The 26,089-nt window shown below is 41.4% G+C and overlaps 2 protein-coding genes across 4 annotated transcripts in view; one reads left to right on the top strand and one right to left on the bottom strand.

Annotated features, from left to right (window-relative positions):
* Positions 1–19,779, bottom strand: part of zfyve26 (zinc finger, FYVE domain containing 26) — a 39,875-nt gene extending 20,096 nt beyond the window's left edge. For 2 of the 3 annotated variants that reach the window (XM_080413757.1, XM_080413759.1), the window contains exons 1-22: positions 19,681–19,779; positions 18,287–18,573; positions 17,949–18,024; positions 17,270–17,356; positions 16,702–16,845; positions 15,569–15,917; positions 13,482–13,606; positions 12,621–12,785; positions 11,935–12,023; positions 11,649–11,803; positions 10,960–11,172; positions 9,799–10,425; positions 8,878–9,045; positions 7,440–7,594; positions 5,853–6,096; positions 5,048–5,311; positions 3,703–3,828; positions 3,201–3,371; positions 2,846–3,079; positions 2,451–2,556; positions 1,466–2,337; positions 282–481 (exon numbers count right to left, since the gene is read on the bottom strand). In XM_080413757.1, the coding sequence (XP_080269883.1) occupies positions 282–481; positions 1,466–2,337; positions 2,451–2,556; positions 2,846–3,079; positions 3,201–3,371; positions 3,703–3,828; positions 5,048–5,311; positions 5,853–6,096; positions 7,440–7,594; positions 8,878–9,045; positions 9,799–10,425; positions 10,960–11,172; positions 11,649–11,803; positions 11,935–12,023; positions 12,621–12,785; positions 13,482–13,606; positions 15,569–15,917; positions 16,702–16,845; positions 17,270–17,356; positions 17,949–18,024; positions 18,287–18,477 (4,761 nt within the window). In that variant the 5' untranslated portion in view covers positions 18,478–18,573; positions 19,681–19,779. The remainder of the gene's footprint in view (positions 1–281; positions 482–1,465; positions 2,338–2,450; positions 2,557–2,845; positions 3,080–3,200; positions 3,372–3,702; positions 3,829–5,047; positions 5,312–5,852; positions 6,097–7,439; positions 7,595–8,877; positions 9,046–9,798; positions 10,426–10,959; positions 11,173–11,648; positions 11,804–11,934; positions 12,024–12,620; positions 12,786–13,481; positions 13,607–15,568; positions 15,918–16,701; positions 16,846–17,269; positions 17,357–17,948; positions 18,025–18,286; positions 18,574–19,680) is intronic. The other variant, XM_080413758.1, reaches the window with a different exon arrangement.
* Positions 19,780–21,297: 1,518 nt separating this feature from the next.
* LOC308074769 (galectin-related protein B) lies at positions 21,298–25,640 on the top strand (the record flags this gene model as incomplete). Its single annotated transcript, XM_080414278.1, has 4 exons — positions 21,298–21,309; positions 22,323–22,408; positions 24,505–24,685; positions 25,087–25,640. 4 exons carry the CDS (start codon positions 21,298–21,300, stop codon positions 25,228–25,230), a joined length of 423 nt encoding a protein of 140 aa, XP_080270404.1. The 3' UTR covers positions 25,231–25,640.
* Between the last annotated feature and the right edge of the window lie 449 nt (positions 25,641–26,089).

The raw sequence follows: 26,089 nt of genomic DNA, 5'->3' as shown, positions 1-26,089 counted from the left end.
TGCAGACTGCAGACGCAGGAACTGCATGTTGCTTACTAACTGTCGATGGCTCTTATTATCTGTATGGTATGTGTTCAGATTGTTGTCCAGTCTGTTTATGTCCACCCTGTTGTATGGCATGATGTGTGCTTCCTTTGTTTCCTCGATTCTAACCCTTTACAGGTGTCATGCTAGGCTCAGGGTTCGGTTTAATTTGTTTTTTACTTATTGTAAATAAAAATGTGTTCGTACCAATCTGCCAGATTAAATACATTCTATCGTCTCATTGTAGCATGAATTACCCAGCGATAGATTTCCAGTTCTTTCTTCCTTAGCTCCAGGTGGGTTCTCAGTGAGGTCTCTGTGTTGGGGTCATTGAGACAGAACTCCAGCAGCTCCAGACAGGACAGCAGAGGCCAGCGCTCCAGGGCCTGGAGGGCAACACGCGCACGCAGGCTGGGCTCCTGCACTCGAAACAGCTGTGCTATACCTTCATCTCCCTCTGAACATGGATAATTAGACATATTTTATATTTAGAAAATTAATAACATAGTAATCGTGTCTTTATGTTTAATGTTCCAATAATCAATTATAAGGAAAAAAAGGAGCTTTATGATGCTTAGTGTTTACCAATAGAGCATCGCAGTTCCCGCCCCTTCCGGGTTCCACCGCAAAATACTCAATGCATTTTTCCCATTGACTTTTCCAAAAATATTTATATCTATTAATTTAAGCCTCGAATCAAGCCATCATGACATGACATGAATCATGACCATAAAACGTTTGATTCTGTGAAAAAAAAATTGAAAACGGCAAAACAAAGGGTATTTATTAAATATAGTATATCATATAATTAAATATAAAATAAAATAAAAATCACAGAAAAAAACGTTTTATGGTCATGATTCATGTCATGTCATGATGGCTTGATTCAAGGCTTAAATTAATAGATATAAATATTTTTGCAAATGTCAATGGGAAAAATGCATTGAGTTTTTCCTTCCGGCACCAGGAAAAACCAGGAAGTGGGCGGGAACTGCGATGCTCTATACGGCTTAAACAGGGAGTTTGTTAGCAGTTTTAAAACTCAAAACTGTGGCTTTTATTTAACATCTGTTACATGTCTATAATTTACCATTTATTACTAGTCACTGTCTCACAGTCACTGTCGTTCTTTTTAGTTGTTTAGCTATAAAGATATTAAAACCATAGTATATGGTTATTTATGCCTTTACTGTTTTATTTCATTTTAATATTGCTATTAGAATTATTATGAAATCACAGCCTATTAAACTGGAATTAACGGTTGTGTTCAAATACAGTTCTAATGCAGCAGGTGCAACATCATATTAAAGCAAAAATGTGCGTTGTCAACGACCCGTCATTATTTTGGTCTAGCTGAACTGAAGCTAAATTGTGGAAAAACAATTCCATGAACTTCCATGACCAGCCTGGTGGTCAAAACATGTTTACCAGAGGTCCTCACCTTCCAGAGCAGCGCAGGCCAGCAGACGGTCTCTTAGCGCCCCCTCCTGGCTGCAGCCTTGTCCAAACAGCTCCAGCAGACTCAGGGCTCTGCCCAGGTCCTTACAAGCTAGGGCCTCCTGGAAGGCCTGGGCAGCCACCGCCTGGGCCATGTCTCCCTGAGGCCCAGAGAGTAGGAGACTGATCAGGGGTCTCCCACAGAGTGCTGATCCTAGACCAGCAGAGCCCTCCTCCCTTGCGTCCCCCAGGGTCCCAAGTATGGGCTCAGACATGTTCTGTAGGTACGCCCGGAGAATAGGGAACTCCTTCAGCAGGCCGTCTGCTTCTCGAGCGATCTGCTCTGCATCTAGCATTGCCTCTTTACGTCCACTACGGAAGTAGCCTGACCAGCCTGAGGACTGCGCCCGGGCACTTTCTCCTTTACAGGCGCTCAGGCACGCCAGCACAGCCAACAACGGACAGCGAGACTTTAAGAAAGACAAGGCTGACGAGGTGAGGAGGAAAGAGGATAACAATGGTGAAGAGTTGGAGGAAGAAGCAGATGAAACAGAAGAAGAGGACGAAAAAGAAGGCGGGGAAGTAGAGAGGCTGGTGGATGTTGCAGAGATCTCCTCCGCAGAGGCCTCCGACTCAGAGCTGGGTTCCGGTGAATGGTCTGCGATGCCCAGTGTTGCCATGTGTTCCTGGGCATGCTGTTGTAGCAGGGCAGACATGCTGGCCACACAGAAAACGCCTTCTCCCTCACGGCCCTGTGTAGTGTCCCTGACAGGGTCTGGACATGAGGACCACACAGGCAGAGACTCGCAGCAGCGCTGGATGATCACCTGCTGAACGCTCAGATGCAGCCCTTCCTGCTGCAGCAGAGACAGAAGCCTGGAGAAATGGGGGGGGGGGGGGGGTGGTCACATCTGGTATCATGTCTACAGCTTAGCTTTGTGTGAGCTCTGTGCAAAACACGTAATGAGTAAGCCAGTGTGCATGCATACCTATCAGGAGATACCTGTCTGTCAAACAGCAGGTGAGAAAGAAGTTGAGATGGGGTCTGAAGCAGCACGAGTAGTGGGTTCCCCAGCTTCACTTCAGTAGCCTGGTCTGAGAGACACACCCAAAACAAACTCAGGTATAAAGACGGGCTGCGTTGTCTTATTGAAGCCTGCTTGATAAATGGATGATTTGATAATTTATTATGATTTGATTTCAAGATATGGTGTGTGAAACTGCAAATTTTGCCCAAAAGATGGTTCTAGAGTAAAGGCCATGGGGTGACCAAAATCTGTAGGGTCATCACTGGAGCATGAATGCACTCAGGACGTTTCATGGCAATCTGACAGATAAAAACATGGCTTGCCTTGGATCATATCCATGTTATGAATGATTATACCTTCTGAACCAAGGCTGCGTACGAGCACAGACGCTAGCGTGTTCACGTAGTCCAAAAAGCTGCGCATGTAGTCAGGCTTGGCGAGGCTTCCATCCGGCTCGAATGGACAGAATTGGTCCAGCGACCGGAGCAGCTGCTTCATGCTGGAGCGTACGGGGTGGGCGTCCAGCTCAGCCTGCTTCAGGCTGGCCTGCTCTACCAAGGCCACCAGCAGAGAGCTGCCCGCATGGCCCTCTGTTGCAAGACACAACACAGACAGGCTTTCAGAAACAACAGAATCAGTAGCACAAAAAAAAACTGGGTATTTACTCAGTCATAACAAATAAAAGAGAAGTTTGCGAAACACTGTGTTGACCTATGTTATCTGTGGCAGTGCTGAGGGTTTGCAGGGTGTGTTCCAAGCGTTGAGAGAGGCCGAGACGTGAGGCGATGCCCTCTTCACTCAGGGTTGGGTGACAACACAGCAACACTTCCTGTATAGAGCATCCAAATGGACTGGATATCACATGGTCCTCTCCAACCACTTCTATGGAAACAGAGAAACACATGGAAACATAGTTATTCATTTACAACTAACCCTAGTTTCTCTTGGCAATCAGTCTTTTCTCTGTGTTAATATTGTTGTTTTCTCAGTCTCTTCTTTACATTTGTATTTGTTTAAGTGCTGCTTGTAAAGCTCTTACAGTATGTCACAGTAGGTACATGTGTATTAAGTTACGTACATTACAAAGATACACACACATTTAATCGATCACTAGATTCAGATGTCCTTGACACTAATTTATGTGACTTTAATGTACCTGGTTAACAAAGCAACTAACATTTAAGACAATGCATCATTGTGCCTTTGTATTCACCCGTCTTGACAGATCCCTTGTTACTGGCTGTGTGGTTCAGAATCTTGCTGATTTGCTGCAGAACCATCGGCAATCCACAGATCCCCTCAGAGTCAGTATGAGGCACCTTGGGCTCAACCCTCAGTCCTGAACACCAAGATAGGGTTTGAAATAATAACAACAAAAAGATCATTATTGATGACTTGATGATTATCGGACCACAATGGATTTTTTGGCCCCAAAAAGACCCCAGGACTTTTTGGTGTTATCCTTTTAGCGTAAATGTCTGACTGTACCCCATGCTGTTTACATCTCTGACTAACAAAGTATTCAATCAATCAAAAAAAGAATTGAGATTTATATTAAAAGATAAACTGTATATTTTCGTGTTGTTGTTTTTCTATACTTCTTTAATTACACAGTTCAACAATGTAACTCCATGTTATAAGTGTCCTCATTCAAATCTTCCAGTAATGTTTAAACTATTTATTTTGGTATGATTTGAGGAACTGGCAAGCGTTAGGAAAGGGCCTTACCTGCTCTTTTCCTTTTTTTATTCATTATTTTCTCTCCCACATTAACATGTTGCTGTCGTGATAACCTGACTCTGCCAGATGGAAGAATACCGCCCCCATCTGGCGGAGTCAGGTTAGACGTGCGATGCATTCCCAGAATATCCAATATGGGCTATTACAATCTTTTATACTTAAATTGGAGGTTTATGTGGTTCTCAGTGCTATGCATATATTTCATAAAACAGAGTCCCTTGAGGCCCATCCAAAACCACAATGAAAAACCTTATAAATACATAGATAGTTGTCAGTCTGAAGGTGAGGTGAACCCTAACCCTAAGGCCCTGTAGATTCATGAAAGGTTGGCACAAGGAGAAACTCTGGGTCATCACCCAACAGCAGCGATGTGCTGTGTTTTATTGTGTTACTATTGTTGTTGTCATTGATGTTGTTGGTGTCTGAATGTTTTGTGGATATGTCTGTCTATCTTAGTCTACTGTATGTGAGGGAGGTTGGGGAAACGGGGGAAAAGATGGAGTGTCTAATGTGAATGTTGATTGCGTTTTAAAATGGTAAATGCTTTAAGAAATAATAATAATAAGCGTCCTACTTCACAAATCACACCTGTAGCAGTGGAGAGAGAGTGCAAGGATTTGGCAAATCACTTTCTCTTACAATGTTGAAAAATACATTGAAAATAAGAATAATTAACCTTATAATCACTGAGATAAAATCCTTCAACAGGTCCTAAATAGAAATCCTAAAGATCTCTGAGGCCAATTCCAAAAATCCCAGAGAAGACCCGAAAATCACTGTGAGCCCCTTGTGAACCCATACGACCCCTGGATACACACCCCGTGCTTCCAGGCTGCTATTGAGCCTGCGCTCTGCCGTGTCAAGCAGCTGCCTGGAGGTCTTCCAGAGCTGGCAGTGGCAGCAGGCCAGGTCGAATGCAGCCATGGCTGTCGGGCTTAGCTCCTTCAGCAGGTTGTACAGGAGGTCAGAGGGGTCTGAACCACAGCGGCTTAGCCAGTAGCCTTCTTCCAGTGAAGGTATGGGGTGGCCTGGTGTACTGAGGAGCCTGTCTGCTATGTCTGAGATGGAGTAGAAGGCCATGCCTATAGGAGGATACAAGATCATATGAGTTCTACAAGACATCTTGTAGCAAGCATAAGATAAATAAGAAAATATTCAATTTAGACCCATTTAGATCATTTCTCTTAGATCCCATTAACAGAACACATTAAAAGTAAACAGTAAGACATCTACAGGGTCTGGGGTTTGAATGGATTTAATCGAATCTGAATCTAACAGTGAACATGCATATTGAATCTGAATCCTTTCGATTCCCATATCAACATTTTGGGGGGACATTTTAGTGGACAGAGTGAGGAAAACTATTAATCTATGCAAAGATCTGTACCGCTTTTAGTGCTCTTGGTGACAATACACAATACATTCAGCCTTCTAGAACAACAGAAATTCAATCGATTTTCAGACTTCAGATTTGGGGTAAAAAGATAAGACATTTGTTTAAGTCAAGAGAGCTTATTGAATCTGAAAAGTAGGACTTGGCTATCGAACCCACAACCCTATAACTAGTGTCATGAGATCTCTGGCAGGATGGTACAACAACAACAACAGTAAAACTGGTCATACCAGCTGCAGCTGCACTTCCAATGGCCTGCAGTGTAGACCGTCCACTGCTGCCCAGCCTGCTGCGTCCTGAGGCTGGGACAACCGTCGACCCCAGGCCCTCTGAAGAGGATGAGGAATTAGACACAGACTTAGACTCCATCTTCTGCTCAACCCGTCCCAGCTCCGTTAGGACCTCCTTGTAGCGCTCCATGAACACCAGTTCCCCACCGCACGCAGACGCCTCCAAACCGAACACCAGAGACACCTTGGTAGATAGGAAGCAAGGAGACACTAAGGAGATGAGCTTGTCAGCAGGAGTACAACATACAGTACTCTTCTTGAACTGGTTCTGGACTCTAGCAGAGTTATTATGGCGGCATTGCGATCCGCCATGTCTGTTTGAGTGTAGAGTACATGTATATCTGTGTGTCTGTCTGCAGCTAATCTCGCAAACTAACAACAATACAGATCAGTGTCATATTTCACTGACGAATATTCAAACCCGTCAACCACAACTATGTAAATTGACAAACGTATTATCACTGAGCAACTGTCCCTCCAGGCTATGGGACAAGTGTTCTGCCAGGCTCTGGACCGGAACTAGGTAATCACAGCAGGCTATGGGATAAACGTCATGCAAGGCTATGGCCCGGGCCTGAACTAACCAATCACAAACATGATAGGATGGCAGTGCTACATGAACACAAACTTGCCCATCCCATAATAAGTCATTACAGCAACTGTATGTGTCGGCAGTTAAGATCATCAACTATGCTTTACAAGTTTTTCTCTTTAAAACGAATACAACAAATACAGTTCATGCCTGCCTCTTCCACACAAGCACACCTATGCTCATGTGAGAGTGCAAGCGTGATAGCGGCATGCAAGAAATTCAATATGGCATCAATTTCCACTGTAGCAGTGCACTTTTCTATTTTTAACAAAGGGCCAAGTTGTGACTGCACCAATTAGCGTTGGATCCTGATTTCCAAGTTCCCTGACTTGATCATCTGACATAAGTAGAATTTCCTGATGGGAAACTTACCGCCGATCTGACATACACAACATCACAGCAATATGTTCGATTATGTTTTACAATTTGTTCTAGAGGGAGAGTGAGACGGAGAAAGACACGCAGTTTGGCGTTACTGCGTCAGACAGTGTAAGTATTATTTTCAGGGCATACCTCCTGGTGGATATTTGCACTCCTGGTGGAGATTTGTGTACCGTTTTAGCTTAAATTCTACAGTACCAATCAGGGGTGCAATGCTCACTAGACGGCCTTGCACGCCGTGCCGGAACCTATTTGACCAGGAGCACACGCATAGATTTAAAACTACTTTAAATTCGCACCTCAACAAAGTTTTCAAAGGCTCCCGACTCACACCTAGCGAATTAACATAGGAATAAGCCTAGATGCATATCAATTGTCCATTGTGTGACTTTCAGTGTAGGTGTTAAGCGACGTGCGCGTCACGTCATTGAAATAGAGTGCAAGAACATACCAAATGAGCATTGCATGCCTGGTACCAATAGAAATGTGTCTTTCCACATGCTACGCAAGGTTACACACACACACACACACACACACACACACACACTCCTAACCTGATGTGCCTCCATGAAGTTTCCCCGTCGGATGCAGGACATGAGCAGTGACTCTGGAGGGGACAGCATGGCCGGGACAAGCCAACTGTGAGGACCGCCACATGGAAAAGTCTCCCTTTCCACACCCAGCCCAGCTCCAGCAACTCCACTACCATCTGGGGATCAACAGACAAACATTTATCCACAAGTGACTTAACCACAGGAACCATAGGGTCATATCAGTCAAACCACCAAAATAAATAAATCTATAAGCTCACAACGTTATGAGTGATTGGCTATTTTCAGCTGAGATTTGGTGTAAAGTGGAAAAAAGGAGGGGGCCATGTATAGACCCCTGGGGGATCCCGGTAAATTAAGAATACTGTTAGGTGACTTGTGCAATTTGAAAATACTGGGAAGAGTCTTAGTGGTCAGCCAACTACAGACTTTGTCACAATATCATGGATTTGAAACATGTCTCCTCCTCAACCTCTCCACCCTTTTCCCTGTTTCTACCCACTGACTGCATTGTCTAAAATGCCTTAAAAACATTCAAATAACTAGCTGCATTCAACTTTGTAAAATATTAAACAATAACTGTCGATCTACAGACAGCCATATTGAAACGTTAAATGGATGCATTAAGACCCACCTCTCTGGACCCATATTCAACCTCATCTGCCAAAGGATCAATTCCCACAAATTGTTTCCTATTGTGTCCCATCTTAGCTGCCTCCCCTTTGGCTTTCCCATAATCAATCTCAGAAATATTAAAGAGAGTGGACTAGTCCTTCTCCTTTAAGAAATAAAATATATTAAATACATCTGTTTGAAGATGAGGTGATTCGTTATATGAAATGGATTCAATTGTTTTTCTTGGATTTATTTTACGATCTTGTCTAAAAATGAAACTTACTGACTTCATAAAAACAATATAGGCCAATGCCCTTGTATTCAGGACAATAAAAGGAAATGAGCAAAGGTAAAATAATTTGAGTGAAATAGATCATCTTTGTAGGGGAACAATGCCAGCTAGACAAAGAGGAAGAGCAAGTCTCTTACAGTGGTAGAAAATGTCTCGTCTTTAATTCAATCACTCTTTCTGGCACATTCTGAAAAGATTTTCTACTGAATTTCATTTTACAGAAACAAAATGCATGTACATTCAACGTGCATGCGTGTGTGCGTGCGTGCGTGCGCATGCGTGCGTGCGTATTAGTCCTTGAAAGTAGATCTAGGTCACTAACTAATTACATTCTTTCAGTCGCTTACTCGCTTTAACAAGGACTGCATTTAAGTTACTGAGAGCCTAGAAGATCTGCATTCATGTTCTGCTCTGCTGAAATCACTGAGCTGTACTGGTCATTGAGGCTCATTTTGAAATAAAAACAACTACAGAACCTTTTGTGTCATTGAATGTTTGCCCAATTTGTTTGATGTAGAGACATTTCTGCGTCACCTGAGGTACTGGTGCTAACTTCTCCGTTGTGTCTCTCTGTGGAGCCTTGTTTCTGTGGAGCATGCCTCCCAGCTCTCTTCCTTCTCCTCAGGCTGGAGTGACTGCCGCTCTGCCCCAGAGGAGGAGAAGGTTGGCTAACGGACGAGGTCTGAAGAGGCCTCTCTGGACCTGGGGATTTTTGAAAAATTTGAGTTATTATCAGCAAGACTGAGAAACTGTTGAACAACGCTACTGGGTGAGAGGGAACATGCTTGTTGATTGCTTAAGAACTAGCCACAGCTAAATAGAACATGAATCTTAAAAAGAAAGTCACTGCAGTGCACACCACACTCAAGGCAATTAAAATGTGACACACCTCATACACACCTTCATATATATATGAAATAGCATGTAAGAAAAGCTGGGTGATTGTGTTTTCTCTAAATTCAAACGTTATAAATAATAGTAAGACATACTTGTATAGTGCTTTTATGAACACTCAAAGACACTTTACCCAAGCTAATCAAATTAACTTTAGAAAAGATTAAAGAAATAGTAACTAAAAAGTGCAAAAGTGAATACTGAATTCTGATTGATCACTCAAGCCAATCTAAAGCCTGTTATTTCCAGATAGCAGACCGCTTTTCTCAATAAAACACCAATGTTTTGCCTCCGTTTACATTTCTATGGAAGCACTAAGCAGCAAATTATAGATTTCGTTCACAAGTAGGCATGTACTAAGTGGGATAATGTAGAGTGAGATGGTCATTATTGGAAAACTAGAGGTTAGGGCCGCTACAAGGCTTTGAGTCAGTCCTGCTTCAGTTTTTTTTTTCAATAATGGCCGCAACACTGTGCACTATCCCTTGCCCAGCCTTAATTGACCTATCAATAAAAGAGTGCAGTGAATACACATCTATACTATAGATTATTGTCTCTCACCATTTCCACCACTATCCTTATTGCTGGTGATGATCTGCAGCCTCCATTGAGCCTCGGCAGTGCGTTTGGTCAGCCTCTGCAGACGAGCCCCAAACGTCTCTGCTGTTACAGAACATCCCAGACTCTCCGCCACCTCTGCCTCGCCCGCCAGTGCTCGTCCCTCCTCCTGTCCCTCCTGCTGCCCCACCACACACACTCCCTCCAGCCCTTCCTTCAGCAGCTTCAGAAACCCTTTCATGGCAGCCACATCCACCAGAAACCCCCTGCAGCCCTGAGTGAGGTGGCCCAGGTCCAGGTAGCCATGTTCAGCTGCTGCTGCTGCTGAGATTGTCCCAGGCTGCCGCCGCTGTTGTGGCTGCTGCTCCCTCCTGTCGTCCCTGATTCCATCCTGTATGGGTTTACTTCCTGATTCCACCATCTTCCTTGTTTCCGATGTACCCTCTGTATGCGCAGTGCAGCCCGTGTTCACGTTTCCTTCCCTCTGGTTCTGCTGAGGGATGAAGTCGGAGTCAGACAGGAAGAGGAGGGAGAAGATGTTCTCTAGGAGTTCCAGGCGGAACATGGCGGGAACCGCCTCCAGGTAGAGCTGGCACTCTGTCAGGAAGTGCTGAAACAGTGGATGGTAACCTGGGAAAAACAATCAAATATAGAAAACTAGTATAGAACGAGGGTCTTAAACCAGCTTGCAATTTGGAAAAACATCTTGAAACAGACCTAAATGTAAAACATTACGAGATTATTTTTTTTTTTTACTATAGTAACCAAAAGGTAAACTAGAAAATGTACTCAGTATATATATATTTCAGACCTTTTCCATGGAAACAGCTTGTCCATAAATATGCAGTAGAATGCACACCACCACCTCCCCTTTTGGGAAAAGGGTCAATTCCATATTTTTAAAATAAAGCGAGATAGACTTCATCATGATTTAAAATACTAAGTTTTATATTAGAGTGATAAGCATAAACAACCGGAAATGGCCGTGGCCCAGGGGTTGACCGGGGTAGCTCTGAGCCAAGGCCAATAGCACCCACAAGGTCCCCTTCCCAGACAAAATTTTTACTGAAGTGGCCGTGGCCCGGGGAGGTAGACCACCTTTTGTTTTAAACTGACACCAAGCACCATGAAACTATCTTGAAACATGGAAGAGAACATCCATACGTTCTGAAGCAGCTGACGAGGTCTGGCTTTGGTCCCCTTCTGGTTCAGAGGGTTGGTGGTGCTGCTGCATAGCCTCACATTCAGTGCAGGTGGAGTGTTGGTGTGCATTCACGCAGAGGGCGTAGAGGGCATACTTCATGGCACAGAAGCCTTGAAACAGAACAACGTTCCTCTGTACAGCTGGGCTGGGAATACTGATGGACTCTGTGTCCTCTGAAAGGAAAGACAGAACCAGGTTACTTTACATGCAGGTTTGTTTTTTTTTTACTTTTTTATTGCTCTTCATATTCATTGACATGCAATTTATTTATATCACATTGCAGAAAATGTTATACATTTAACCAACAATAAAAAAATAAAATAAGAAACAGTACATTAAAGAAAAAGAATAATATAAATAAGTAAAAAGACATGACAAAACATGACAGAATTAATGGTTCCCACTGTATACCAGACATCAAATAGTTCAACTTTATCATCCCACCACGGTCCCTTTGGTTGCAGCCAGGTATAAATGGATGATAATCAGAATAATTTTTCACCATTTAGAATAAACATACAGGAACTTGTCTTGGTGACGTTGGTAAATAATTACGCGCGCACAATCACAATTGGTCCGTGCAACAGAACAGAGCGTGGCAGATAACACATTGGACACAGACCAAAAGGCAGATGTGGCAGAACCTCACCTGTTCCTGGTGGTTTTGGCAGTTGTTGTTTTAGTAGATCTAGGACCCTGGACTCCTCAAACCGAGCCAGAGGGGTCAGGGAATGCAGAATGTACAGAGCAGAGTGATTGTCTAGAGTGTGAAGCTGTGCCAGCAATGCCTCCATGGAAATCACTCTGAAAGAAGACATGTAATGAAACAAGACATGGGAGACATAAATCAGAATTTATGCTGCACATAGCCGTACACACACACATCCAGTCCAATGACGTCAAACTTCAAAAAGAAAAAAAAGAGAACAGCTTACGGATTATTGTTTTTACACCACTCAAGTATTCCAAGCTGAGAGGACAAAACATTGGCGAATTCCCACAGAACTGAGTCATTAGCCGGTGCCTGAGAAGAGGGCAAGGAGGATCATATCATTAAGCTCTGAATTGACTTCTTCTATGTACTGTGGTTTAGTCTCCAGTCTGAAAGTTATGCTGGGCTAATGTGAGTCTTGTACAGTTCATGTACCTTGTCGGTAGTCCTGCATCAAGTGTTAACTGTATTATGTTACAGCACCTCATGCCATATCCTATTACTTGTACTGTATGTAGCCTATACTTGAAAAATAGTGTTTTTCAATTTGATTATCAAAGGCTTGGTGCCACCTCATAAAAAGTATGAATTATAAATCTACAGTAGGACAGGAGATCATTCCACAGTACATAAACATACTGTATTATTTAGACTAAGAAAATACAATCAAATCATTTGCGAAAGTAAATAATAATTTGAGACTGTTTGCATTTTGGTCACAATAAACTAAGAGGAGTTTAATTTCCCATCAAATCATGAGTAAAGGTGAAAGAAAGAGGAAAGGAAATAGAAAGAGGAACAGAACAAATTCTAATGAAACAGACAATTGTATAACGGAACAGAACAAAAATATACCAATACAGCTGCAAAAAATATAAGAAAAAATATCTCTATATAGGATGCTCTGACCTGCTCATGGTGAAGGATGTTTAGCAGGGTCTGAGCTGAGCTGAGGCTGCGACATTGAGTCCAACCCAGCAGCAGCAGAAGGCGACACAGTGGCTGGAACTCCAACCTCAGCATGTCTTTTAACCTGGAAAACTCCTCACGTTTTATCAAGTCCAGTGCAGTCACCTGGAGAGAGAAGAGAACCTGCTTCAAGGGGAATTCTGCTAGAAATTGACTGTGAGGTTCATATGAGAAGACATTAAATAGATATTTGATATACACAGGAAAAGAGATTTGATGGGGTTGGGGTTCGTTTTTGCACATGCAACACAGGTCATGAGTTGGATTCAAACCTGTGACATCCAAAATAGGTCTGTAGTGTACAGTACGTGCATAATAACTTGTTGAGCCAGTATGATACCCTTTATCTGTTGGGTTATTCTATGTTGTGACATGATGTGATCAATATTGACGTGAAAAAATCTAAATTGGACTGCATAAGCTGGTTGACAGGAAGTATATTTATTCAAAAATTACAAAAGATGTCTGTTGCTATACTGTACATAGCAACAACAACCCCAAAAGGGGTTCCCGTCTTGAAAGGTAGTTACAAATAGGGGTTCCCGCCCTAAATGGGTTAATGAAAGGATTTCCATCACACTAGTATTATAAATCCAGTTATAAATGTATGATTTTAAATCAACTTCAACTCAAATTCATATGGAAAGATCACACCCAATGTGAAGTAAGTGGTGCTTTAGATGAGTTTCTTTCATTGAGCTATATGTGTCTTTGTAAGTGGCGCTGCCACTTAAAAAGTCCATTTGTAAAGCCACTTATAAGACTTGTAGAAGCGGCTGGAAACCACAAAAAAATACTTACCACGACCTGTTCAAGGAAGTGCTTCCCACTGCTAAGGCACTCAAAATAGATGGTCTTCCAAGCAGAAGGACGATCACTGTGGCAACACAAGCTGAGCACTAGGTTCTCTGCTTCAGGAAGGACCGCTAAGGATGTATTGGGAATACATAAACAATAGGAAGGAGATTATGGCATGTAGAGGAGCATCAACATAATGCAACCGAGCTCAAAATGGGATTTGGAAGATCCTTTTTTGTGTAAAAAAACGAAAATATTTTGTATATCCTTAAATTGGAGATGGGTAGTGTTGTTTTCCAACAACTGTTTTGTTCTTTATGAAATCAAATTGTAAATTATTAACATGTCATCTGCTTTCCAAAAAAAAAGTAAGGAATCCGGTTCTCGAGATATGCAGGGGATGGACGGACAGACACGTACACAGAGATTTAACACATTTATAGATAGATGTTATAGTTTTGAAAAATCTTATCAATAACTTTTGATGTTTTAAAAATATTTATATCCAGAATTGGCACAGAACTGATAGGTATTATTTTTTTGATGCTCAAACCTAATGCTTCCAGTGGGCCAGTATAGGATTAGCTCACTCTGGTTCCTCTTATAACTACACAAAGAATGTTGTAAAACATTTTTGAGAATCTGGAATCAGTTTAATTGTTCTGGTCTCTAAACATGCTCTACGTCAGTACCAATACAAAACAAATAACACTTTTCCTTTGGGAGATGATTCACTATTTTGTCCAACCAAGGCATCAAAATCATAAACCAAAAAGACTGGGCCTAATTATAGGTGTGACATCTTTTGGTCTATTGTGGGAGTATGTGCTGGGTGAGCAATTTTCATTGAAATGAGTGGGCACTGGGCACTGATTTTTCATGCCTCCTCCACTTATAATATAGCTCAATGGCTGTGACCCACCACCTTGGGAGAGCTTGGGCATCATATCTCTATATTTGGGCATAACTGTCCAAACAAATGGACAACTTCAACTATATTTTATGTAGATATGTAAAACAAGGGAACCAGGGGACCTGGTACTGCCAGACCCCTAGTGGTTGAAATCTGAATGGCCGGAAATCTGAATGGTTTCTAAACTACGTCACGCTAAGCTTGGCCAATCAAAAAGAGGGACAAAACGTTTTCGTCCATATATGGACGAAATCGATAGCAAAAGGGGACCGACAAAGCCTCATGTAGGCCCGACCCCCTGGGTCTGGCAACTAGGTACTTCCTTGCCCTACTGGCAGCATGCATAAGACATTTATGCATTGTGAGATTAGCATAGCGCTGGACCAGACAAACCGATAGGCAGACAAACCGACAGACCCATAAATGTCCTACAGAGCCACTTCGTAAAAACTAAAAACTCTCAAGTGACAGAACACTGGGGTGTCACATGTAAATTTACTGATCAGCGAAAATTGCCTAAGTAAGTGCAGCCCACAGAAGCAGAAGTGTGAATAAACAGGCTGACTACGTTGGCAGCAACACTGTCAGATAAGTTACTTCCTTCACCTCTGAGGTAAAGAACAGACCTAATATAAAGCAACATTGTTGTGAAACTGCAGGCTCAATGACCACATCAGCTCAAAATACAACACAAGAAGAGGAACTTAACTGCATGACAGAGAGCCTGTTTTCAGCTTGATCATATTGATTAACACTGGTTTAGTCACCACAGATAACATAGCCCATAACACAGATTTGATTAGGCAGGGTTGCCTGCAGTGCAAAGGCCCTGGAGCTGTTTGGGGGTCAGCACTTTGCTCAAAGGCACCTGAACAGTGATAATGGTAAACACTGTGTCTATACCGTAATCCTAATCCTACAGAAAGCATGCAGCTGGAATACACCCTCCCATTAGTGCCAGTGATTGAACGAACCAGCAACCTTTCTTGGAGAACCTCTATATAGCATCATGTTGCATCATCCATCAACATTATTGACGGATCATTAGGAATTTAAGACTTCATGGCTGTCCCTCTGAATTAGTATCTGTAGCCTAAATGTTAAATGCAATTAGAAAATAATTTCATGTTAGGTCACAGGGGGAAACAAAGACACATGTTGTAAACGCTGATCATACCTTGGGTTTCAGGTGTGCTTTTCAGAAAATGGTCTCTCTGAAGCCGCAGAGCGGTGGTGCAGTACTGAGAGACCAGAGCGGTGCACTGAGGGCGCAGCAAGGAGCTCAGCACCCTCTCCTCCTTCAGAGGGCCATCTCTGGTCGCCCATAGCGCCTCACACAATGTCTCAAAATGGCCCCCGCTTCTCTCAGAGCCCCATGGCATCACAGACAACACAGTGCATATCTCCTCCACCCACTCCTCCACCTTGTCAGGGTCCCTCTCTGGCTTTCCGACTTTCTCCAGCAGGTATTGGATGAATGTGTGCTGGAGAGTCTGGTCCCCTGTGCTGCCTCCCAACGAGTGACCCTGCAGAAAATAACAAGACAATGCAATGCAGACAATGCTGAATGGAGCATCTTGAATAGAATAGAATAGAATAGAATACTTTATTGGCAACGATTAAACAACAAAGTATCACCAGTTTAAAGAACCAAATGGATTGAACACAAAAAAGCAGAGGCTTGTTTCCATTGTGGCCCATTGTTAAACATACATGAACATGGAACATAATATACAAACAACCAAACAAAAACACAATAATAGATACTAATAGACAGTTAAGAACAGTACACATAGGACAAGTGACTCAACAAAGGCACACGTGAGTCTCTAGTGCAGGTGAGAGCAAGGGCAGAATGAACAAAGACTTTTCACATTATCTTTTTCCAGGGAAGGGAAGCTCAGTAAGGGTTAGGGCATGTTCTTTTTTTGCAATAATTCTTAGTAGGTTACAACTTAAAAACAAAAAAATTCTACCATTGGCCACTGCACAGTTCCAATGGAGGAGTTTTTTTGTTAAGTACATTGCATTATCTTGCATTTATCGCTAATCACTTCCATATATATTTTAAATATGTATTACATTTGCACAGTTTAGCATATTTTACATGTATTTCAGTATGCATTTCAAATTAGTTTCCCTGTGTATGAAATGTTCTATACACATTCAAGCTTTACTTGACTTTAGCTCACCATCAGCCCCCAACATGAACAGTACACAGCCTGCATGAAGTACAACATATATTATAGGTAGTAGATCTGTAGAATACGGTATGTTAAAGAACCAATCTGTGAAGAAATCGTTCACTACCTGTAAGAACTGTGCCAGTGCATGAGCTAGTCTGGGCTTCTTCCTCTCCAGTAAGTTCTGGAGGCAAGACTCAACGCAAGCATCTGTTGTCCTGGACGCTCCTTTTTGCTCGCACTGGATGTCTAAGAAGGCCTGGTGCAGCTCCTGGTGGAAGAGAATGTTTGCTTTTATTATGCTCGGACCAGTCATAGAATGGAATAAAACAGAACAGTTCTAAGGTTACATAGTCATAATTATTACATAAGAACTTAACTTTATAAACCAATAAACCCTTTTTTAATATAGACTGTAAAACCATTGCCTGAACATTTTGTTTAGCGTGGTTGAATTTACCACTTACGTCTGCATTTTACATTGTCATACAAGCTGTCAGACAATGAAAGTAGCCAATCTACAAGCTCAACACATCACATCACAAAACCAGGGTACAATGGACTATACATTAAGTACGATTTTTTTTAAGAATTTTCCCCTATAATCAAATGCACAAAATCTGGACGCAAGGTATGAATGTGTTTATTGTAACATCTACAGGTGATGTGATAACAGACCAGAACATTAAGCTAACCTTGAGAACAGCCTCTGGAACTTTCTCCTCCCCCAGCTCTTCCAGGAGCAGCATGAACTCCAGCTCTCTCTGGACCACTGGAGAAACCTACAGGATACCATCAGAATACAGTTCTTCACCGAGTACATGTGAATGAGCAGGTGATACCAGTGGGGACAGTGGTCCAGTGATCAACAGTAATGTAGTTAGTTCAGTAACTTCATTTGTATTAGTAGTTTGTGGTGCAGAGCATTAAGGCACAGCGCTACACAATGTACACGTACAATAGGCAGTAGTCTGTACTTTTATCACTCCACATGGGGACGAGTAGATATCAAGGTCTCCCTACCAAGGAAATAGAGGGTAGGGCCACCCCATTAATAATCTGTTTCAGTAATGGGTTATTGTGCAACATTGACTTTTCCTCTTCGTTAAGATAATGTGCTGGTGAAAATAATGACATCTTTAGTGTCCTGGAGACTTCTATGTGCATTTGGCCAAGTTACTTGTACTACTAGCATTATAACCTGTATTATACAAATGAAAGGTGCCATAAAAACAAAGATTTATTTAATCATGTGTTCATTCATTCATGTAATTGTTGCTGGGTTTTATGTTCATGTGGGGAACAATGCTCAGATTCAAAAGGAAGGAACATGGCCAGGACACAAATATACAATTTATAATTTCATAAATGTACCTGTTCATTTGTCAATTTCTCCAGGACTTGAAGCCAAAACCAGGCCAGCTTGTGCGGACTGCCCACAGACTCCCATCTATCAAATCATCAATCACAGATATAGTCACTGAATTTACCACAGTAATTGCAATGTTACAATTATGTCTATCATCTTCCTTGACTTATAAGTGGGCTAGACAAAAACATAATGGTTTGAAAACACATTTTAAATCCCTACATACACCATGTCCATGAAAACACAAAACCATGACATCGGGAATGTTTCACAACTCAATTGAATACATATTTTTTTAAAGTAGCAAACATCCTCGTCGTCTTACTATCAGGCAGTTACTCACTTAAGAATGTAGGGATGGGAGACAATGGCTTTGACAATGTCCCGTAGCTTTGCAGAGAGCCCTCCGGTTGAGCTGGCAAGCTGTGGCACACAGGCACTGGCCAGCTCCCACTCTCCATGTTGCAAGCAGCGTGTGAAGTACCCAAACAGCTCCTGTAGGGACGCCTCAGCCTCACAGCCTACAGGATGCATGGCCACACTGTCGTGACACTCCTGTGTTCACCGGTCACAGCAGCAGAATCCCCTTTACTACTGGGTAGTGAAAGAGTGCTCTTGAACTTCCCTCAGCTGTAAAGAAAGAATAGCCGCTTCCAAAGTCAAACACATGGAAAAATAATTGCTGCACAGAGTTCGTTGACAGAAAGATGCCCATAACACGGTCATGTGATTTTTATGAAACAAAGACTTGACAGAGACAAAGAGGATAATCCAAGCTAACAGCACAGATACAATATTGTTGAGTTTATCATCGTTTAATACCATCAGATAGGACTTTTCCGTTTCATGAATGGGCTGTCAATGGAGGGTATTGCAACTTGGATGCAGATGGCATTTATAGCATTTAGGTTGCTTGCGGCTAAAGAAAGAATAACCTATAATGTCCTCACAGACTCCTCAGTGTTTAACTCTGAGAGTTACAATTGGATAACACAGGATTTTATTGTGCTTCCTCGGTCCAGTTGGTACACAATGACATTTCGCACAGGTGCAGGGTAGTTTGCCATTCTCGTTTCGAGAGAAAAAGTTAGGACAAAATGTTGAAGAACAAATATGATATTATACAAGTCATGTATCGGCATAAAACCCCGAATACTTTAGCACAGTGGTTCTCAAAGAGGGGTCCAGGGTCTCTCTAGGTTCCTTTAAGGGGTTCTAAATTGACCCTTACAAGTCTATTACTCATTTGGCATTTGTACTCTGTCATTTCGCAGACAAGCCTAAGCTTTACTTAAAACGTAAATTAACGTTACTTTTATTAGGCTATAGTCAGTGAAGCTAAACCAATGTATCCTTGGCTCTAATGAGATCAATCTCTCATATTTCTTTCCTTATGTGCATACAGCAGTGGTTCTCAAAGTGGATTCCAGGGACTCTCTGGGTTCCTTTGGGGGGGGGGTCTAAATTGACCCTTACAAGTCTGTAACTCTGACAGTGTACACATGGAACCAAATGGTCCATTTGGTTCCATGTGTACACTGTCAAGAGTTAAGGGGAGACCTTAAAATGTAAAAGTTTTAGAACCATTGCAGTACAGCACATACAGATCTGACAGCTAGCATTGCTGTCAGTACTTTGCTATTGTTAGCCAGGCTAGAAGAATAGAGATAAACACGCCACATAGTGTGGAAGCTCGACGTACATGAGAATCAAGCCATATTCAGCAAAGTTACTTACTCATTTCCATGGGTAGTTGTTTAATTCTGATTCTATTTGCACCTTCTTCTCCTCGGGTGCTCCCTCTTGATCTGTTATGCTAGGCGGCTGCAGGGGGCCTCTGGTAACTTTTTGCCTTTGACGTTATTTAAGAGACACTTTCCTATAATAAAACGTAACAGTTTTATTGCTTAACATCTTCTAAAATAACATTATTTTTGTCTTTGGAGTATTTTTTAAATGATTTTATTATTATTAGTAGTAGTAGTAGTATTCAGTGGTGGGAAAGGTATTCACATTTTCTTCTTCAGTAAAAGTATCAATACTGCAACGTAGAAGTACTCTGTTACAAGTAAAAGTCCAGAATCAAAAATGTACTTGAGTAAAAGTACAAAAGTATTGGCATCAAAATGCACTTAAAGTACCAAAAGTAGGAAGTACTCATTATGCAGAATGTCGCACAAGTTACCAGTAGCTAAAGTTTTCAAATAGTAAGTATAGTAAGTAACTGTCCTCAGTTACTTTACACCACTGGTAGTATTACTTTTCATTTCTAGGGCCAAAACAAATACAAGATATATTGCTAAAGGCAACAAAATACCCGATGGGAGCTAGACGCATGCTAAAGAGGGTCATGTGACAAGAGCAGCTGATTCCCCTGTGCTGGTTGGTGCAAAGGTTGAGAAGAGGGGGCGTTCCAGACTGCTTTTTTTTTGCAGGATTATAAAACACAACTTTCATCACATTTAATTCAATGTCTTGTTTATTTAGCAGGGATTAGGGAACATGCACAATTAAGAAAATGCACTTTTTTTGGTCTGCAGTCCCTGTACAATCAGAGCCCTACAACCACATCTAGAAAATGCAATATTAAAGAACAATACCAATAGAACATAATAACTGCGCTGATTTTAAACCAAAAACTATGAGGCAAGTTGTCCTGACAAAAGTATTAGTGCATTATTGTGTGGTTTTAAGCTATGTGTTAAGTTTGTCTTGAAAATGGTAAAGTGATTCTCTGTATGTTAACAGGCAGTTGTATTTTTTGATTGCTTTAACAGAAAAAGGTCAAAGCCTTGTTCTGCTAAATGAAACCACACAGTAGTTAGAGTAGAGTTTTTGTGTACAGGGTGTACATTGACTGGTAATGCAGTAAGAAAGATGAGGGCATTTGCTTAATTCTTTTTAATTTTTAAGACAGGTTGGACTCAATAATGATACTGACATGTAAAACAATGTGGGACAATTCTTATAATTTCTTAATTAAAGAAAATGTCTAAGTGATGTGGTAGTTGTTAGTCTATTTCCATGATGAAAGTATGAGAGCCAATAATTAGGCTGCTCACGTCACACACTGCCATGTCACAGTCTCTTACAATTTAGGCATTTATTTAGCAGATAACTTATCCAGAGTGACTTTACAAAGTGCAACATCTCAGAGTAGCTAGGTGGCATGATGAACCCAGTCAAAAATATATATTTTTTAATACTTGAATTTGTTTTTTGTTATTTTTTGCATGTCAGTATTGTATTTTCTTTGTTCTGGACCCCAGGTCAGGAAGACTAGAGGATCATTCATGTGTTTCTAATGGGGATTGTTTAATAAAAGAAAGAAAAGGTCAACAAACAACAGGATAAATGGTCAATGGGGTACAAAGAAAATAATGAAGTTCTAGTTCTAGGCTTCAAAATAACTAGATACCAGGTAAACATCAAACCTGTCATCAAACAACACATACTAGAACTAGTACATAGCATTGGATGTGAACAAGCAACCAACTTACATCTTCATATCTATATTGTCAAGAACTGACACAATGAGTGCGTGGAGGAGAGGTATCTGTATGAGACTCTTATTGACAGACATTATTTTTTGACAATTAAATCAAAAATATATGAATACAAATATATGAATACATATTATATATATAGGCTACATATATATACATCACGTCTTTTCCCTTTGTGCCCCATACCCATACCCCCATCATCTCTCTCTCTCTCTCTCTCTCTCTCTCTCTCTCTCTCTCTCTCTCTCTCTCTCTCTCTCTCTCTCTCTCTCTCTCTCACACCCTGGCATCCTTTGTGCCACATTTGGGAGCCTGTCTCTATGACAACGGACAGGCGGGGTTTGCCAGCTGGAGGCAGAGAATTAATAAACTCTCACTGGCATCACCACTGGAGATATATAGAATATCCTCCCTGCGCTGACTGGAATGGAAGAAAACGATAAGAAACAAAATGTATGTAAAACGATGTATCTGCCATGATGCATTTTTTTTTCTTTTCTTTTGCATGTTAAGCTATATAGGAAATAAATTCATAGCTAAATTGTTTAATTACAGTTTGATCGCGGTTTAGGAAACAATAAAACACATTTTGTTCAATGACCGTTCATTCACCTGTGGACGTTTTAAAGACGCAGGCAGGCTTATCGATACGTTAGCAGCGGGAATAGTTGTAGCCTGTAATGCAGATGTAACAGATAACCAGGCCTCATGGCGCTAGGTAATAGGCTAATAGTATAGTTCCCGCAATATTAAAAACCGTGGCTCGAAACTGCCACGTGCTTTGTGCTACATAGCCTATTCCATCCTAGGTCTAGGTGAATGCTGATGTTGCGGGTTTGACCAATAAAAACATTTCTTTCTATTGTTTTACAGGAGGAGTATATCGGAGAAATAAAAGGTGGGCTGCGGCCTTCAATGAAATTGGTTGTAATGGGAATTGTTAACCAAAAACCAAAGAGGTTAGATGCTTACTTACTACTATACTGTTTCTTCTTTAAGCGACTAAAATATGGTGAAAAGCAGACCTTTGTCTTGTCTGCACCATTGCTTTCACCACCCTGCAGCTGGTCCCTGGTGCATGTTTGGGAAAATACCTTTGCAAGAGCATTGCTTAATTAGCCTGTCAATGAGCGTGGGAGACTTGCAAATCCCATGAAATCACAATAATCACAATGGAATTTCCCTGCATGGGAGATAACATCATGTCTATTTGTGCATTTGTTTAACAACTGTAGACCATAATAATGTCCTCTACAACACACACATAGCCTATTATTATATAGTTGGGTTAAGTTGGGTGGTAGCAGGGGCGGACTTAAGGATCTGGAGGCCCCAGGCGAACGGTAGTATGAGACCCCCTCCACAGATTATTTTTTAACAGAATAGATGTAATTTCCAGTATTCTGGTGCATTTTGGGAGTTTGATACTTTTATCAGACTTTACTAACATGGGATCCATTAAAAAGCTAAAAGTAGGGCTACAAAAGAGACCAGAGATCATTGTGAATAATTACCCTTCCACTGACAGCCAGACAGATCAATCAAGGGTATGTAGGCCTACTTATCCATTTAGCCTGAAGTCATCTTTAGTTCTATTCTGATGTTTGAGTAATTTAAAGACGGGGTGCCTTGATTTTCAGTGACCCCCCCCCCCTAAAACATAATCATCAGGTATTATGGTTATACTAGGAGGAAGATTTTTTTCAAAAAAGTGTACAGAAAGTGTTAAAATTATGTTTTTATGTGGACACGCCTCCAGTTCATTAAGTATACCCATGGTTCTCACCTTAGCACCTCCTCCACCACCTTAGCACCACCCACCTGTCCTAGTCCCTCCTCCTCCTCATGCCCACACACCTGTTGTGTTATGATAATGAGGGGGAGGGTATATTTTTACTGTGTCATTAAAGCACTGTTTTTCTATTGGCACGTTTGACCCTCAGGTTTCAGCCTCCAGGAAGAAACTCAAAATAGTCAGAGAAGACATAAAACACCATAAAAACACCACAAGGGGGCTTAATGAAGTTCTATCAACCTCATTGACACATGAAAAACAGAAAAAGTGCAAAACCATGGCACCACCTCTTTAATTTACTCTGATATGTCTGATTGTTGTGGCAGAGATATATATGTCTTTCAATCAAAGCATGATGCTGGCCATCACCATTTTTCTTCCAAAGGAATCAGCTGCTGAAACATGTCATGTGCTGTTCATTTTCTAAACACATCATCTTGGCTGTCAGAGCGGGCTGGGTTCAAATCGAGTGCAGAGCTACTAATAATTAGACTCATGCAATGTCAATAAATGCAATATAGCATTGGAAAATGGAAGACGTTTTGTGGTTTAAGTGCCATGGATGTAATACTTTTCTTAAGTTGGCACAATTGTGCATAGAAAAAAGGGAAGCAACAATAAAAGCATTATATATTCCACCGTTATGTAAAATGCTAATAATTCCGTTTACCATCATTAATCCCTTAATCTAATTTCTTTTACTATTCAGCTCCAGGCTTTCAGTAGACTTCTTGTACAAGATTTTGCATTGAAATGTTCACTATTTGCATTTCCAGGAGATGTCACTGTTACTGCCTGAGCTGCTGTGTCGTAGCTTTTAGTCTGAGTTGAACTTGCATAACCTATTAGAGGTATTCAACATTGTGATTGTACTGGCCAGTTCCCAGGTGTGTCGTGTATGTGGCTACATTGAGAAATCTCCAGATGTGTGTGTGTGTGTGTGTGTGTGTGTGTGTGTGTGTGTGTGTGTGTGTGTGTGTGTGTGTGTGTGTGTGTGTGTGTGTGTGTGTGTGTGTGTGTGTGTGTGTGTGTGTGTGTGTGTGTGTCTGTCTGTCTGTCTGTCTGTCTGTCTGTCTGTCTGTCTGTCTGTCTGTCTGTCTGTCTGTCTGTCTGTCTGTCTGTCTGTCTGTCTGTCTGTCTGTCTGTCTGTCTGTCTGTCTGTCTGTGCACTGTCAATATGCTCAAGATTCATTTTTTTGTTGAATTCTGCATCCTGTACCTTTTTGTTAATCTTTGACCACTTTATTTGTATTTGTCCAGCATTGAGGTGTCTGTATCAAGTGTCCCACAAGAGGAGGAGACAGAGGCAGATGTTGGTCTCCAAATGAAGGTCATCTTCACAGACAAGGCCATCCAGCGCAACGCTCGCCTGGCAGGAAAATGGGGTCCCTCTGAAAACACTCTCTCCTACTTCCCTTTTGCTGCTGGAGAATCCTTTAAGGTATGTGTGCACATGGTCCAATGGTCCACATGGTCCAAATAGATTGCCTGCAATACTGTATATCTGCGATCAAGGAATTAAGCTTAACATTGCAGTCATTGGCAATAGCTCTGGAAAATGACTGTAAGCTAAATATCAACAAATCTAAATGCACAAACTGTAAATGAAATGATTATGGTGATGTATATTTTAAAATATCCCACACTCACTCACATTCCTTCATTCTCTCATACCTAGGGCTGGGTGATGTGGACAAAATAAATACTCAATATTGAAAAATGTTGAGGCTTAAGTGATTAAAACCAGGAAAAGACAACCCTACTCATGCCCCCATCTCACCATCAATGTCTCTCTTTCTTTCTCTCTCCCTCCTCCCTTAACTCTCTCCTGTCTCTTCTCAGATGGAGATTGTTTGTGAGCACCAGCAGTTTCGTATCTTAGTGGACGGTCAGCCCCTATGCGGTTTCACACATCGCGTCTTCCCGCTTTCATCTCTGACTGCTCTAAGAATCTTTGGAGATCTACAGCTCACAAAAGTGGCCTAAGGCCAGCCCCTTCCCCTGACCCTCAGATGGAAGATGAAGTGAAGAGTTTTGGTTTAGGGACAATAGAATTAGAATAGTACCTTATTTGTGTATAAATCAATCCATAATGAAGATGTATTCTTAAGTTACACCTGGCTCGTAATCATGTGTTAAGACAAAGTGCCTTCACTAGATTACCTGTTTGAAGATTTGAACATGTTGACTGAATGTAACGGTCTTCTTGATGTCTGATGTCCATTGAGGACTGGGATCTGACCTGAATTAGCTTAAAGCATACAATCTCTCCCCCAAAGAACACAATATTTATAATAGTACTGACTGTACTACTTACTTACTGTAAGATTAATAAGCGGGATCAATCTAGGCACAGTGAAGACTTGAATGGGAGCAGCATGTTTTTCTGAAACAAGTTTATGTCATTTAAGATATTTAAAATGTATTTTTAAATAATTAAAGTAAAATATGACAGTGCTTGAAGCTGAATGTTTCTGAAATGAGAATAACCAACACTAAAGACTGTAATTCCTTTCCCTATAAAGTACTGTAACAGGTGTAACGTTCAACCAAGTATAGCCTACATTAGTGCATGCCCGTAATATAGTATGTTAAGTCCCACTTAATTTGCCTTCAAACGGGGATACAGACAAAAGAGCTTAAAGGGCAAGACCACTTTGGTAGAGGTTTGGGTTGTGTAGTTACCTTGCCATGATGTAACTCCAAAGGGGGACAAGAAATCAAAAATAATTGCTCCATTGATTAGAAATTGTTAATTCAAAATATGCTCCTCATTGACTTACAATGTAAGTCAATAATTCAACTGTATGGCATGCTAATGTTTTGAGACATATTGTATTATATT

This window comes from Gymnoscopelus braueri (assembly GCF_963280865.1).
Source record: "Gymnoscopelus braueri genome assembly, chromosome: 19".
NCBI lineage: Eukaryota > Metazoa > Chordata > Actinopteri > Myctophiformes > Myctophidae > Gymnoscopelus > Gymnoscopelus braueri.
The sequence above is the reverse complement of the archived record's forward strand: the minus strand, read 5'-3'. Positions and strand labels throughout refer to the sequence as shown.